Consider the following 16,948-nt stretch of genomic DNA (forward strand, 5'->3'; position numbering starts at 1 on the left):
TCTCAAACTTCTGGCATCAAGCAATCCTCTCATCTTGGCCTCCCTAAGTGCTAGGATTACAGATGTGCACCACTGTGCCTGTCCTCAATTTTCTTTCTCCATTATTAGGGCAAGGAGGCCAGGGGACAGGGTGAGGGAGAACCTAGAATGGGAATGGAGGTAACTTTCAGTCTAACTGTGCTTTGGCCCCATGAGGAATCTACATGTAAACACTTGCCAGTGTGGAGAGTCAATTGCATTTTGTGACAGGCTGTACAGCAGTTAGGACATCTGTGGCACGTGCATAGGTTATACAGGCATATTTGCACCAGCACCAGCACATGCAAGGATGCTCGTGCACATATAGGAAACCTGCTATACACATGGACAAAGAAGCACAAGGATGTCCATGCCATCCCTCCACACACACACTAGTCACCAGGAGAAAAGGGCTCAGCACATTTCATCATGCATCGCCAACTGGGGGAAGCCATGTAGGACAGGAGAAAGGGAAGATTATGAGGCAAAAAGAGAAATGAAACTAAAGAGTCCCACCCTGTCAGCATTAACTGGGATATAAGAGGTTGGGCTTTGGATAGATAGACAGACTCCTGGGTCCAGTCAACCATCAAAATGTCCAAAGAACCTCTCATTCTCTGGCTGATGATGGAGTTTTGGTGGCTTTATCTGAGTAAGTGTTCTGAAACCTTCTATATAGAAGTTATTGGAGGACTTGCTATTGTGTGATGGATTTCCATGCACTGGTTTGGGCCTCAGTAAAGCGGAAGCTCACTTCACTTCTGCATCCCTCCCCTCTCCCTACCAGGCTTCCTTCTGTGGAGGGCGTCTGTCCTGCCTTGTTATGCAGAGGTTTATATCCAGAGACTGGTCTGGGGGTTTTAGGCTGGGGTAATTTGGGCTTGTATTAGAAATGGCAACTGAAGAAGAGACACTGAAATAAGTGGTTAGATAAATTGGGGAAAAGAGATTTCCTCTATGGGTGTTATTCATATAATCAATAAGCCAGGAGAATTTGTTCTGGTGAGAGCTGTGATAATTCTTACCATTCCCTCTGTGTTTAGAAGTGTGTGTTTGCTTTTCGTTTTGTTTTGCTGGAGTGAGGCTTTATGGTAAGGTTTCTTTTCTGCACGTTGTTTTTGGGTTTTGGATGATACAAATGTACACACTCAGTTTTGGCCAGTGAAGTTCTTTGCATCCTGGTGGTATAGGGCCACGTGTTCTGGCCTGCACTGCAGCTGCGTCTTGGGCACTAACTGTTGACACTGGGAATACGTCTAAATTGCTCTGGCTCTCCCATATTTGAAATGAGATACCTGGCTTTTTAAATGACCAGTTGTCACAATCTATGCTTCTAGGACAAGATAATATTGAACGGCCCTTGCAGTTTTACAAAAGTCCATGTTTTTCTTTTTTTAAATGGATACATAATAACTATACATGTTTTATGGGCTACATGTGTGTTACTTTGATATATACATACAATGTACAATGATCAAATCAGGGTAATTGGGATATTCGTTTCTTGAAACATTTAAATTTCTTTGTGCTGAGAACATTTCAAATGTTCTCTTCTGGTTATTTTGAAATACACGAGAAATTATTAATAACGATAGGCACCCCACTGTGCTATCAAACACTAGGACTTATTCCTTCTATTTAATTGTATTTTTTCCCTTTTTCCACATGTTCTAACTAACTGTATTTTTGTACCCATTAACCTGCCTTTCTTCATACCCCTTCTCCCCTATCCTTTGTAGACTCCAGTGACTATCATTCTATTCTACACTTTCATGAGATCAACTTTTTTAGCTCTCATGTATGAGTGGGAACATGCAATATTTGTCTTTCTGTGCCTAGCTTATTTCACTTAATATTAATAAACTCTGTTTCCATTCATGTTGTTGCAAATGACAGAATTTCATTCTTTTTTTGTGGCTGAATATTCTACTGTGTTTATATACCACATTTTCTTTCCTTTTTTTTTTTTTTTCTTTTTTTGAGTCTGAGTCTTGCTCTGTTGCCAGGCTGGAGTGCAGTGGCACGATCTCAGCTTTACGTCAACCTCCATCTCCCAGGTTCAAGCATCTCCTGCCTCAGCCTCCCGAGTAGCTGAGACTACAGATACCAGCCACCATGGCTGGCTAATTTTTGTATTTTTAGTAAAGACGGGGTTTCACCATATTGGTCAGGCTGGTCTTGAACTCCTGACCTCAGGCGATCACCCGCCTCGGTCTCCCAAAGTGCTGGGATTACAGGCATGAGTAACTGCACCCAGCCGTATACTACATTTTCTTTATCCACTGATGGACACTTAGGTTGATTCTTTATCTTGGCTATCATGAATAGTGCTATAATAAACATCGGAGTTCAAATATCTCTTTAATTGATTCCCTTTCTTTGGGATATATCTCCAGTAGTGGGATTGTTGGATCATATGGTAGTTCTATTTTTGGTTTTCTAAGGAATCACCATACTGTTTCCCATAATGGCTGTAGTAATTTACAGTCCCACCAACAGTGTACGACAGTTCCTTTTTCTTTGTGTCCTCACCAGCAATGGTTGCTTTTTGTCTTTTTGATAGTAGCCATTTTATCAGAAATGAAGTGATATCTCATTGTGGTTTGGATTTGCATTTTCCCAGTGATTAGTGATGTTAAACACTTTTTCTTCTACGTTTTGACTCTTCGTATGTGCAGAAACCTTTCCAACATGGTGCATGAGAAAACACCCACATTTTAGGGAAAACAAACGTATTTCCTCACCTCTCAAACTCGTATTATCCTATTCTCTCTGCCTTTCTTTCCTTCATAGTGCCATGCATCCTCAGGTCCCTACTTAAGTCAGGCTTTTCCTGGCTACCCTGTAGCTTCTGGACTAGTTTAGGTGCTTCTGCTATGAGTTCTCATCCTCCTTGGAGTTCCCGCATCTGCAAACTTGTCACTCTATAGCAAATGCTCACTCACTTGCCTCTCTTCCCAGGTACTCTGTAGGCCCCATGAGCGGAGGCCAGGTCTGCTTTGTGGCTTGTTATTTTCCAGCACCTAGTTACACGCTTGATACATTATAGACACTGAAGAAGCAATCTACAGGCTGGGTGTGGTGGCTCATGCCTATAATCCTGGCATTTTGGGAGGCCGAGATGGGTGGATCACCTGAGGTCAGGAATTTGCGACTAGCCTGGCCAACATGGTGAAACCCTGTCTCTACTAAAAACACAAAAATTAACCGGGTGTGTTGACATGTGCCTGTAATCTCAGCTACTCGGGAGGCTGAGGCAGGAGAATCGCTTGAATTTGAGAGGCAGGGGTTGCAGTGAGCCGAGATCGCACCACTGCACTCCAGCCTGGGTGACAGAGTGAGACCCTATCTCAAAAAGAAAAAAAAAAAAGGAAGAAAAAAACAATCTGCAGAATGAAAGCAGTCCCTGTCACTTTCACACTTTTATTTTGGGTTTGGTATGGGTTTGTTTGGATGTAAGAAAACTACCATTTGCCTTTTCATCAATTTTTTTTTTTTACTGTCTTTGTCTTATCCTGGAAACTTGAGGTTTGGAGGGTTTTGTTAGGTTGAAAGTTGCAGGGGTCTATGTCTACATGTCCTGCTACTGGCAGGACACTGGTTGAGGGAGATTTTCTAATCCTGCTTGAAGGAGGTAGCACCTGGTGAGCTGTTTTTTTTTTTTTAATTTTGTTTTTTCATATGTGCCTTTTCTTTTTTCTTTTGTTTTTCAATTTTTTTTTTTTTTTTTTTTTTTTTTTTTTTTTTTTTTTGAGACAGAGTCTCACTCTACTGCCCAGGCTGGAGTGCAGTGGTGCAATCTCGGCTCATGGCAACTTCTGCCTCCCAGGCTCAAGCAATTCTCCTGCCTCAGCCTCCTAAGTAGCTGGGATTACAGGCACCTGCCACCACACCCGGTTAATTTTTTGTATTTTTTTTAGTAGAGACAGGATTTCACCATATTTGGCCAGGCTAGTCTTGAACTCCTGACCTAAAGTGATCCACCTGTATCAGCCTCCCAAAGTGCTGGGATTACAGGTGTGAGCCACCACACCGGGCCTATATGTGCCTTTTCTAAGATAACCAACTTAAAACAGAGTGACTGCTCAGAATCACCAAGGATCGGAGCTGGATGTACTCTTAAAAGATGCCCTTCACTCTGTAGATGGTGATTTTGAGACAGATTGGGGAAGGGCCAGCGTTGTTTAAGCTCACCAGCTAAGGAAGGAACCAAGCTGGCATAAAGACCTAACCACCATTCCAGGTAGCTCCACAGAAGTGAAACTGATTTGATATCAACAATTGCTTTACTCAGGGATACTTTTATAACAGACAGGAACCATTTTTTTGTCTTATTTCTACATTCTAATGTCCTTGGTTACACATATTAATACTTTGTTAATTTCACATGGCATTTGATATTCCTCTTCATGTGGACCTCAGAACCATTTCTGAGGTGAGTATTATCCCCTTTGCCTTGCGATAATAATGAGGTCAGGATTATCGTGGCTTTCCTCCAACAACACAAAAGCAGTAACTGGCAGAATGGGGTTTACAATGTGAGCTTAATGGTTGTTTTTCCTGCCATACTCAGTGTCTGCTTCCTTTTCTTATGTGAATTTTTAATAAGATGAGTAACACAGAAATACTCCTGGTGAAAAAATTAAAATGTTATAAAGCCGAATGCCCTTTGGACTGCTATCCCCAATTCCAATCCCTTTTCTCTGATCCTGGGGGTAACTGACACACTGAGTTTGGTGTCTATCCCACCAGACACTTTTCTGTGCATTTACTTTCAAATGTCTGAGCCCACAAAAACAAAGAAATTGGTTGATTTATTTATTTTATAAGAAGGGTTTTATATTTTATGTCTTGTTTTGAAATTTGCCCTCTTCATCATCAAATAGCTTGGAGTCTTCATGCCAATTCATGTAGGTCTATCTCTAATGCTATTAATCTACATAGAATTCCATGGAATAAATATGCCCAGTTTACCATTCCCCATATATACATTGTCCATTTCATTCACATATACATGGAGGCTGCAATAAACATTTGCAAATAAGCATCTTTGTCAACATGTGTTTTTCTAGGGTAGATAACAAACGTGAAATTGCTAAGGCATACTAGGACTCATGTATAGTGAATACTTAATAGAAACCATCAAATTTCCTCACAGTGTGGCTGTACCAATTTATACCCCCATTTCACTCTGGTTTGTCTCAGAAGGCTAAGTCCTTTCCTAAGTCCCTTCCCACAAGTGTCTTGGAGCCCTGTTTACTCACACCTTGACCAATATTCAATATTATCAGTGTTCTAAGTTTTTGCCAGTCTAATGGGCAAAATTTATTGGGTGCTCTTAGTTCCTTATCTATGAATTGTCTATTATGTTCTCTGCTAGTTTCTCTATTGGATCTTTTCTTTTTTCTTTCTTTCTTTTTCTCTGTTTTTGTTTTTCTTTTCTTTTTTTTTTTTTTTTTTGACAAGCTCCCTAGGTCATGCTAATGAGTAGCAGTGGTTAGGATACACTCATGCTTCATTTTAGAAAGGGAGAAACATTCCATCTCAAATAACTGATGCAGTAAACCTTACCCTTCAGTATTTTTTTTTTTTTTAATGGCACAGCTGCCATTTTAGATAATTCCTGTGGTTCCTTCTAGCACTAAAATTAACAAAAAAAATACATGATGCAAAGTGAAATAAGCAAGGCATAGAAAGACAAATACAAGATCTCACTTATACGCAGAATCTAAAAAAGTTAATCCCATAGACACAATAGAAAGGTGGTTACCAGAGGCTGGGGGGTGGGTGAGTGGGTGGGATAGGGAAAGGGAAGATGTTGATTAAAAGGTACACAGTTTCAGTTAGACTGAGGGACTAAGTTTTAGTGATCTATTGCACTGCATGGTGACCACAGTAATTAATGTGTTGTATATTTCTTTTCTTTTTTTTTTTTTTTTTTTTTTTTGAGACGGAGTCTTGCTCTGTCGCCCGGGCTGGAGTGCAGTGGCCGGATCTCAGCTCACTGCAAGCTCCGCCTCCCGGGTTTACGCCATTCTCCTGCCTCAGCCTCCCGAGTAGCTGGGACTACAGGCGCCCGCCACCTCGCCCGGCTAGTTTTTTGTGTTTTTAGTAGAGACGGGGTTTCACCGTGTTAGCCAGGATGGTCTCGATCTCCTGACCTCGTGATCCGCCCGTCTCGGCCTCCCAAAGTGCTGGGATTACAGGCTTGAGCCACCGCGCCCGGCCCAATGTGTTGTATATTTCAAAACTGCTAATAGATTTTTTATGTTCTTGCCACAAAAATGTGTTAAGTTGGTAAGGCAATGGCTATGTTAATTAACTTGATTGAATCTTTCTATGATGTATATGTATATTAGAACATCACATTGTACCCTATAAATATACACAATTAGTGGCTGGATGCGGTGGCTCACGCCTGTAATCCCAGCACTTTGGGAGGCCAAGGCCGGTGGATCACGAGGTCAGGAGATCGAGACCATCCTGACTAACACGATGAAACCCCGTCTCTACTAAAAATACAAGAAATCAGCTGGGTGTGGTGGTGGGCACCTGTAGTCCCAGTTACTCGGGAGGCTGAGGCAAGAGAACGGTGTGAACCTGGGAGGCGGAGCTTGCAGTGAGCCGAGATTGTGCCACTGCACTCCAGCCTGGGTGACAGAGCGAGACTCCATCTCAAAAAAAAAAATAAAAATATATATATATACACACACACACACACACACACACACACACTATTATTATTTGTCCATTAAAAATAAATAAATAGTCCATGAACTCCACCTAACTTCACATTATCTAACAGCAAACAAATAGTCCAAAGCAAGTGATTTCCAATTCTAGTTATTTCCACTGAAAGGAGAGAAGGAAATGGAATACAGTTTTACAGCCTATCTTTTTCTCATAGTACTCTCTGGATTAGGAGACCCATTTGAAGCTTTTAAGCCTGATGTCCACAATATCTACTTGTGGAAAACAGCCCACCTGATTATATGAATAAGTGAAATTGAGTTACAAGGTCAGGATTTTTCATGTGAGAGTTTACTGGTTAGTGAATGGAACTCAAATCGGAGTATTTAAATTAGCAAAAAGGTCTTGCCATGGTTAGAGATTGAAGTGGTCACCTGGCACCACTTGGGGGATAGAATCATGTGGAGTTAGGAGCACAGGAGAACAGCAAGGCACATCAAAACTTATGCTAAAGAACCACATAAGCCAGGCAACATGGGAAACCCTGTCTGTACAAAAAAACACAAAAATTAGCCAGGAAAGCTGCCATGCACCTGTGGTCCCAGCTACTCAGAAGGCTGAGGTGGGAGGATGGATTGAGTCTGGGAGGTCGAGGCTGTAGTAAGCCATGATTGCACCACTGCACTCCAGCCTAGGTGACAAAGCAAGACCCTGTATCACCAAAAAAAAAAAAAAAAAAAAAAAAAAAAAAAAAAAAAAAGAAGAAACAAAAAAAGAAAAGAAAAGAAACATAGACTATAAGTCTCTTCATCTTCCCGGAAGCATCTGTTAGCACAAAAACCGTGTAGCATATTTGAGAGATTTCAGTACTGCATCACCTAATTTTCGCATTTTTCCTTTGCAGCACCAGTCACTTCAGAGACTGTTGTGACGGAGGTTTTGGGTCACCGGGTGACTTTGCCCTGTCTGTACTCATCCTGGTCTCAGAACAGCAACAGCATGTGCTGGGGGAAAGACAAGTGCCCCTACTCCGGTTGCAAGGAGGCGCTCATCCACACTGATGGAACGAGGGTGACCTCAAGAAAGTCAGCAAAATATAGACTTCCGGGGACTATCCAGAGAGGCAATGTCTCCTTGACCATCTTGAACCCCAGTGAAGGTGACAGCGGTGTGTACTGCTGCCGCATAGAGGTGCCTGGCTGGTTCAACGATGTAAAGATAAACGTGCGCCTGAATCTGCAGAGAGGTAAGCACATGAAGGGCCTCATGTCTGCGGAAGGAGAGATTCAGTGGTTAATGGATAATGGGATCAGTGGCTGGTGGTGAAGAGGCTGGAGTTGCTTTCACAGTGAGTGGGAAGATTGAATTTGAAATAAGGTGCCGTGGCATGAAGTAGGCAAGTAAACACAAAAGCAGTCACAGAAATGAGTGGAAGGTGGAAAGGGAACTAGTGAATTGCAGGGTCAATCTGAAGAGGCAGCTACTACGTATCTAGGGCATTACCACCTTGCAGATATTTGGGTCCAGTATTTTCAGATCTATCAATTTTTGTGTGAACTCTGTTGAATTTTGCATGTTGCCAGATTTTAAAATAATAAAAAAACTGCATGAACTAAGTAAAATGTATTCAGGGGTCATCTTCAAGCAGTAAACCAACAGCTTGCCACTTCTGGTCAGGGGGAAAGGGCATGAGATTTGGACACAGAGCAGTTTTCAGGAGCTCTTTCTTCTGTTACAATCAGTTGCTTTGGATGAAATTTGGAATATGGTGTGACTTCAAAAATTTGAGCTGCATTGAGCCTATGGTTAAAAAATGCTAACAATAATTACCTTTAGTGCTCGTCCGGAATGGAGCTTCCCAAAGTGAGCTCTGTATTCCACCTGCATCCGTGTCACCTGGAGGATCCTTGGGCTCTATTCCTAAGTGGATGGGCACCTTGGAAGACAGGAGTCTAGACATCTATATTCCTTTTTTTTTTTTTTTTTTGAGACAGAGTTTTGCTCTTCTCACCCAGGCTGGAGTGCAGTGGCATGATTTCAGCTCACTGCAAACTCTACTTCCTGGTTCAAGCGATTCTCCTGCCTCAGCCTCCTGAGTAGCTGGGATTACAGGCACCTGGCACCACACCCAGCTAATTTTGTATTTTTAGTAGAGATGAGGTTTCACCATGTTGGTCAGGCTGGTTTCGAACTCCTGACCTCAAGTGATCCACCTCCTCGGCCTCCCAAAGTGCTGGGATTACAAGCATGAGCCACCGCGCCCGGCCTATATTCTTAAGTTTTCAGGTGACTCTAACGCACTCTAAAATTTGAGACCAACTGATGTAGATGCTTCTAGTTTAAGAACTTACATACATATTATTATGTCTTTCTCTTAAGGCAACATTGTGAGATAAAAGGTATTCCAATTTTGCGGAAGAGAGAAATGAGGTTTATTGAAGTTAGATGACTCCCACTCAAGTCTTCTCTTTTCAAGTTGGGTATAACCAGCTATTATTTTATAAAATACTTGACCTTAATATGTTATGAGGTCATTTCCAAGTTCACTTGGAACAAATGGTGTCTTTCTAGTCCATTAGAGTCACGGAAATTTGGCATATTCTAGGGAGGATGAGATTTGTAGCATAAACGGTGGCTAATGAAGCTCAAATCAGATGTTGAGGGAGTAAGTGGTGTCAGTTTGAATGAATCTTTACTGCCTGAAAGAGACTATATTCTCACTCTAGGTTGCATACTTTGAGCTCACTTTTGATGAACTCATTTACACATTCATGCAATGTTTTTGGAGCACCTACTATGTGCAAGACACTGTGATAGTTATCGGATTTGTAGCATAGAACAAAATAAATGTCAGATTTTCCCTCATGGTGCTTAAAGTTGAGTGGGATAAACAGACTTTAAACAATAGCAATGAAATAAATGTGCAGTCATGAAATGCAATAAAGGCTGTGGAGGTAAACCATGAGAGCATGTAATAAAAAAGCCTAATAATTATTGGAGAATCTGCATGGCCTCCTTGCAGAAGTAACCTTTTAGCTGAGACATGAGAGTGAAGCAGGAGTCAGCCTCGTGAAGAATAAGAATAGGAAGCAGGAGGTACAAAGGTTCCGTGCAGCGGGAAAGTCGCTGATGTATTCAAAGAGCTAAAGAAACACCAGTTGGGTGGGAAAAAGTGATAGCAGGGGGTGGAGATATGAGATTGGAAAGAAAGGCAAGATGGGGTCAAATGGAGGCTTGCAGCTTGCAGGCCAAGGTGCAGGACAGGGTTCTTTACCTTAAGGGCAAGGAGGACCCAGTAAAAGATTGAGGCAGGGGATGGACATAATTACATTTGACTTTTTTTTTTCTTTTTTTTTTTTTTTGAGATGGACTGTTACTCTGTTGCCCAGGCTGGAGTGTAGTGGCACTATCTCAGCTCACTGCAACCTCCGCCTCCCGGGTTCAAGTGATTCTCCTGCCTCAGCCTCCTGAGTAGCTGGGATTACAGCTGCACACCACCACGCCCAGCTAATTTTTGTATTTTCAGTAGAGACAGGATTTTACCATGTTGACTAGGCTGGTCTCGAACTCCTGACCTCAAGTGATCTGCCTGCCTCGGACTCCCAAAGTGCTGGGATTACAGGTGTGAAACACCACGTCTGGCCAACATTTTAAATGATTACTGTAGCCAACATGTGAAGAACAGATTGGAAGGAACGGGTCAGGGTGGGGGCAGGAAACACAATTTTATTGGGGATTACAATGGTCCAGGCCAGTGGACCAGGTGAGGGCAACAGAAATGGATGGGTCCCAGATGTACTTGCATTATATTCTTTTTCCTCCATCTCCACTTGGTGCCAGACATGTCTGTTGTTGGTTACAGCCTCGACAACCACACGCAGAACAAGAACAACGAGCCCCCCCACCACCCCACACGTGACAACAACCATAGCTGCACTTCCAACAACAGTCGTGACCACACCAGATCTCACAACCGAAACACCACTTCAGATGACAACCACTGCCGTCTTCACAACAGCAAACACGTGCCCTTCACCAACCCCAAGCACCCTTCCAGAGGCAGCCACAGGTCTTCTGACTCCTGAGCCTTCTAAGGAAGGGCCCATCCTCACTGCAGGTACGCAGATGTATCTTGGGTTTCTTAGAACAGAGCTGTCTCACTGAATGAGGGAGCCCAGTGACTTGCTCTCTCTCGGTGTGTGTGAGTGTGTGTGTGCACATGCGTATATTAGTTTGCTAGGCCTATCAAACCCCGCAGACTGGGTGGCTTAAACAACAGGAATTTATTTTCCCACTGCTCTGGGTTCTACAAGTCCGGGGTCAAGGTGTCAGCAGGGTTGGTTTCTTCTAAGTCATCTCTCCTTGGCTTGCGGGTGGCTGTCTTCCCTCTGTCTGTCCTTCTGTGTCCTAATGTCTTGTAAGAATACCAGTCGTATTGGTTTAGGGTCCATTGTTATGACCTCATTTTACCTTAACTATCTCTTTGAAGGCGCTATCTCACTATATATTTGCATCTGAGGTACTGAGGGTTAGCCCTTCAACATATGAATTTTGAGGGGACACAATTTACTCCTTAACAGTAGGCGTGTGTGTGTGTGTGTGTGTGTGTGTGTGTGTAAGGAGGTGTTTTCACCAAACTGTTTCTTTTCTTTTTTCATGGTTTCTCTTTTCTTCTGCCTTTTCCTTTGTGTTTTTGAAAAGTCAGCATTTTGGGTTCTCCAGTTGACCTCTAAGGAGTCTTGCAAGAGACGTTTATTGAAGAACCAGGAAAGGTCACTCCTGGTCAGACTCCAGTTCCATTCTTTCAGGGGTTAAGTCACTGCCTGAGCATTAGATATTGGTTGAGGAAAGACCTCCAGACGCTTTAAAATATCCCCTGATGGTGAGCTAGTTCTAGCCTTGTTTCTTTTTTTTTCCCCCTGGAATTCTTGACCCTGCAACTTGTACCTCTCACTGAGTGACTTGCTCCATTGCTTAGGGGGGCTTGTCAGGGCTGTCACTGTGTGTCAGACTCTGATTCTTCAGTAAGAATTAGGAAAGCAATCATGAGATAGCTTGAAGGCTTTCTTAGACATTTCAGCTGCCTCAAGAAGTCTTGGATAATTCAAATAGCTTTACGAAATTGAATTGGCTAATTCTATTATACTCTGAATAGTCACCTAAAATCCATGAACCCTGAACCAATCAATTCTTGTATGTATTTTTTTATTCCTTTGGGCTTTAAAATAAATAACTACCTTAAAACACAACATTTGTAGTTTCTATTCCTTGATTCTAAAAATTACTTGCAATCTTTGAAGAAAACTTGAAATATATAAAGAAGCACCAAGACAGCCATAAAAATACCCTGGAACATGGTTATGTGAGCCTGTAATCCCAACTACTTGGGAGGTTGAGGCAGGAGGATCCCTTGAGCCCAAGAGGTCAATTCCAGCCTGGACAACATAGTGAGACTGTCTTTAAAAAATTAGATAAATTAGAAAAAAAAAGTGTCCGGATGCAGGGGCTCATGCCTGTAACCCCAGCACTTTGGAAGACCAAGGCAGGCGGATCACTTGAGGTCAGGGGCTCAAACCATCCCAGTCAACATGGTGAAACCCCATCCCTTACTAAAAATACAAAATTAGCCAGGTGTGGTGGCGGGTACCTGTAATCCCAGCTACTCGGGAGGCTGAAAGCAGGAGAATCGCTTGAATCTCGGAGGTGGAGACTGCAGTGAGCCGAGATTGTGCCACTGCACTCCAGCCTGGGTGACAGAGCAAGATTCTGTTTCAAAAAATTAATTAATTAATTTAAAACATTTGAAAAGATACTCTCAAATCCCACCACCCACCACAAACACAGTAACACTATTATTTTTTAACTGCCTTTTATCCAACCTTTTTCTCTTCCAGAATCAAAAGCTGTCCTCCCCAGTGACTCCTGGAGTAGTGCTGAGTCTCCTGCAGACACTGTCCTGCTGACATCCAGAGGTGTGCAGACACTCACCCTCTCTGTCCTCCCTCACCCCTTGGACTGAGGAGTAGGAAATTACTAAAAGTCTTACTGAATCAGATGACTGACAACCTCTTTGGGTCTTTTGTGCCATAAAATCCCCCTGCGGCAAATTGGCCTCAGGGCAGCCTTTGTAGTTTGTTCCTTCTTGTGGCTAAGACAGACAGACAGACAGACAGACAGAGAGAGAAAGAAGAAGGAGGAGGAGGAGGAGGAGGAAGAGGAGGAGGGAGGGAAAAGGAAGGCCCTTCTTGATTGGTGCAATTCTCTGCAGTAGCTCATGGTACATCTCTAGGATGTTTGCTTTTAGACTCTAGGATAAGTAGCACTTAGATGTCTCATTCTAATTTCCTACATCTCTAGGATGTTTGCTTTTCGACTCTAGGCTAAGTAGCACTTAGATGTCTCATTCTAATGTCATGCACACAAATCTTCTTTGTTGAGACTGCTGAGGGGTTTACTCATTCAACGCATTGGCTTTTTAGAGTGGAGGGAGACTCAGTCACTCTTTCATTATTTATCTTGTCATCTACCCATCAAAACTTCTTTAGGTAGTTACTGGGGCCTGGGACGGAGTATACCCTGAAATAAGACATGATTGGCATCCTTGGGGGTGCTAGAGAGGACCATTTGGGGTTGACTCCCCAGTTCTGTTACTTTTTGCTGGGATCCCTGGCCTCAGTTTATTCCTAGGTTTGTTGTAGAGTTGTATAACTTCATGCATGTAAGGACTTAGAAGAGTGCCTGGCACGTTTGTAAGCACTCACATGGGAGGTGTTACCGTAATGGAGCTAATAATCTAGCAAAGGAAACCACACATCTGTAAGGTAAGTAAATCAGTGTTTGTCATAGTACAACACACGGATGTGATAGAGTGATTTATGCGGGCGCTCTTGCTTCACTCTGCCGAAGTACAAATCCTGCATTTTTCCTGCTTGTGTGATTTTAGCTAAGCTACCTAATCTCTCTGGGTCTTAGTTTCCTCACTGGTAAAATGGGAATAACACCTATCCTGTGGCTCTTTCCAAGGATTAAATGACAGAATCCATGTAGTCACTTAGGACAGTGTTTAGCACATACTTTTTTTTTTTTTTTTTTTAATGACAGAAGTCAGTATAGGGACAGTTGAGTACCAAAAGCAGGAAGACAAGCATTTACCTAAGTCTGTTTTCTGTTTTCCTTTGTTTTTCCAAAGAGTCCAAAGTTTGGGATCTCCCACCAACATCCCACGTGTCGATGTGGAAAACGAGTGATTCAGTGTCTTCTCCTCAGCCTGGAGGTAAGGGGGCTGTGATTTTTTGTTTTATTTTGTTTTACTTCATTAATTTCTCTTTCTTTCTTTGTTTCTTTTCTTTTTTCTTTTTTTTTTTTTTGTAGAGATGAGGCCTCACCATGTTGCCCAGGCTGGTCTCAAACCTCTTGGCCTCAAGTGATCCTCCTGCCTTGGCCTCCCAAAGTGCTAGAGCCACCTGCCTGGCCTGGGGCTGTGTTCTTATGAGTGGCTTGTCTTTGGATGTGGAAACAATCTGTCATCTGTCTGGTTGTCTTGGGATTCAACTATTCTGGCTCCTTTGTGACCACGTACCACATCCTCCTGCCACCTGGGGTGAAAGCAAAACATGCTGCAAGGATCAGTTCTGGCTTCTCCTCTCCTCTGCTCATCTCTGAAGCCCCTCTGTTGAAATCTTCTTTCTTCCTTAGCAACTGCTGACCTGACGCCAGGAATGATAGTAGGAAAACCACCTATTCATTTTTCAAATTTTTATTTTAAATTACACAAATATCACACTAATGCATTTTTGTTAGGGGTGCGTAAAAACAGATAGAAATAAAATTCTCTTTCACTCCTTGTCCTCAATCCCAGCCCCCTGCCATGAGATAATAACTGTTATTAGTTGAAGATGACCATTCTAGGTCTTTTTTCCATTCCCTTCTGTGTCTACATAGATATCAAAATATATAGTCCAGTTTTGTGCATGTTTTTAAACAGTGTTATCATACTATATGCAGCATTCTGAATTTTGTTTTATTCACTTATTGTTATATATTGGTCCACTTTCTTCTTTAATCTATGTAGATATGTATCATTATGTCAAATTGCTGTGTAGTATTTCATATTATGAGTACTCACAGTATTTCTTTTCTATTGAGGGGCATTTAGATTGTTTCAATGTTTCCTTTTTATAAACAGTGCGGCAGGGAACATCCTGGGACATGCGTGCCTCCCTAAACATTCATGCAAGTGTTTCTGTAGTTAGGATGGGGACCAAAAAGTAAAAATTACTGGTTAAAAGAAATGTGCACCTTTAAATTTAATAGCTTGTAGAAAAATGTTCTCAGAAAAGGCTGTGCCAATTTATTTTTCCACCCACAGAGTATCTGCTTTCCCATATCCTCCCTACACTTGATATGACCATTTGTGTAACTTTTTCAATCTTATGAGAAGAAAATGTCATCTTGTTCTTTTTTTTTTTTTTTTTTTTTTGAGACAGAGCCTCACTCTGTAGCCCAAGTTAGAGTGCAATGGTGCGATCTCCGCTCATTGCAACCTCCGCCTCCTGGGCTCAAGCGATTCTTGTGCCTTAGCCTCCCGAGTAGCTGGGACTACAGGTGCATGCCACCATGCCTGACTAATTTTTTGTATTTTAGTAGAGATGGGGTTTCACCACGTTGCCCTGGGTGGTCTTGAACTTCTAAGTTCAGGCGATCCACCTGCCTCGGCCTCCCAAAGTGCTGGGGTTACAGGCATGAGCCACCTTGCCCGGCCCATCTTGTTCATTTCTTATCCTGATTAATGGAGAGTTTGAGTTCCTTTCTATATGTCTATTAGCCAGGAAATAGGCATCCTTTAATTCTGTGAAGGAAACAATGTAACATCACTCTCAAAAGTCCAGGCATGGTGACTCACGCCTGTAATCCCAGCTTTTTAGGAGGCCGAGGCGGGCGGATCATGAGGTCAGGCGATCGAGACCATCCTATCTAACAGGGTGAAACCCCGTCTCCACTAAAAAAAAAAAAAAAAAAAAAAAAAAAAAAAAATTAGCCGGACATGATGGCGGGCACCTGTAGTCCCAGCTACTCTACTCAGGAGGCTGAGGCAGAAGAATGGCGTGAACCTGGGAGGTGGAGCTTGCAGTGAGCCGAGATAGCGCCACTGCACACCAGCCTGGGTGACAGAGTGATACTCTGTCTAAAAAAAAAGAAAAAGCTCAGAAGACAGAATTGGAGGAAACAGACAAGAGTGAATGGAAGGGGACAGGTTTTGAAGTAAGACTGTAACTCAGGATGAAATGCAAGGGGGACCAGATATTAAGACGCTTTGGCCTGCACTAACTCATACAGTGGGAAAACAGAAAATCTGGACTAGGAGTTGATAATTTAGGGGAAATGGGGTGCCAAAGATCCAAACCCTCTTTGTTTATGGGATGGGGTAAGGGTGGGGGACTATTTTCTGACAAAGAAAGAAAAGGCAGTGACTAGAAAGGTGATGGAAAGTAGGGAGAGCATTCTAACACCATCATCCTTTATTCCATTTAAATCTTGAACTATTTTACATTGAATTACAAGGGAACAAGAGGTCGTGTGATTTTTACCTTCCATAAGCTTCTTGATAGTTTTCATTTCTCTCCTCCTTGACCAAATGCCAGAAGAGAGAACCCTTGCTGCTGGCTTGAAGAGGAGGTTGGTGTAAGAAGGCCAGTCAGTCTCTATGGAACATGTAGTCATTAGGGATGAAAAGCAGGGTTTATTGAGCACGTATTATGTGCTAGGTCAGTGTCAAGTTGTCTTCCTGGGCCACTTCATTTAATCTCTCTTTAGCAAATGCTCATATTTTTGTTTTATCTAAATCTCCCAAGGCCACACAACTCTCAGGTGTCCGGTCCGGGATGTCTAGCTCTGATTCTACACTCTTTAGATATCATTTTATTTTATCTGCCTTTCTAATCTGAAATTAAAAGTCATATTCTTTTAACCACTATTCATTTATTTTAAATCACACAAACATTATACTCTTGCTTTTTGTTAGGGATACATAAAAACAGATAGAAATAAAATTCTTTCACTCCTTACTTCCTCTCTTCCCACTGTTCTTTTGGTAATGAAACATTCATAGTGATAATTGTGGTTAATATCCCCTGAGGACTTATCTATGCATTAGGTACTGTGATCAGCGTTTTTGCATTAATTTTCTTATTTGAATCTCACAATAACCTCCTAGGCAACTATAGATATTATCCTCATTTTA

The 16,948-nt window shown here is 42.3% G+C and overlaps 1 protein-coding gene across 1 annotated transcript in view; it reads left to right on the forward strand.

Moving 5' to 3' along the window:
* Positions 1–515: 515 nt before the first annotated feature.
* TIMD4 (T cell immunoglobulin and mucin domain containing 4) overlaps positions 516–16,948 on the forward strand; it is a 41,428-nt gene continuing 24,995 nt past the window's right edge. The window contains exons 1-5 of the mRNA XM_073010341.1: positions 516–670; positions 7,613–8,020; positions 10,394–10,825; positions 12,603–12,680; positions 13,898–13,981. Of these exons, the coding sequence (XP_072866442.1) occupies positions 613–670; positions 7,613–8,020; positions 10,394–10,825; positions 12,603–12,680; positions 13,898–13,981 (1,060 nt within the window). The 5' untranslated portion in view covers positions 516–612. The remainder of the gene's footprint in view (positions 671–7,612; positions 8,021–10,393; positions 10,826–12,602; positions 12,681–13,897; positions 13,982–16,948) is intronic.

Source organism: Chlorocebus sabaeus, chromosome 23 (genome assembly GCF_047675955.1).
Source record: "Chlorocebus sabaeus isolate Y175 chromosome 23, mChlSab1.0.hap1, whole genome shotgun sequence".
Classification (NCBI taxonomy): domain Eukaryota; kingdom Metazoa; phylum Chordata; class Mammalia; order Primates; family Cercopithecidae; genus Chlorocebus; species Chlorocebus sabaeus.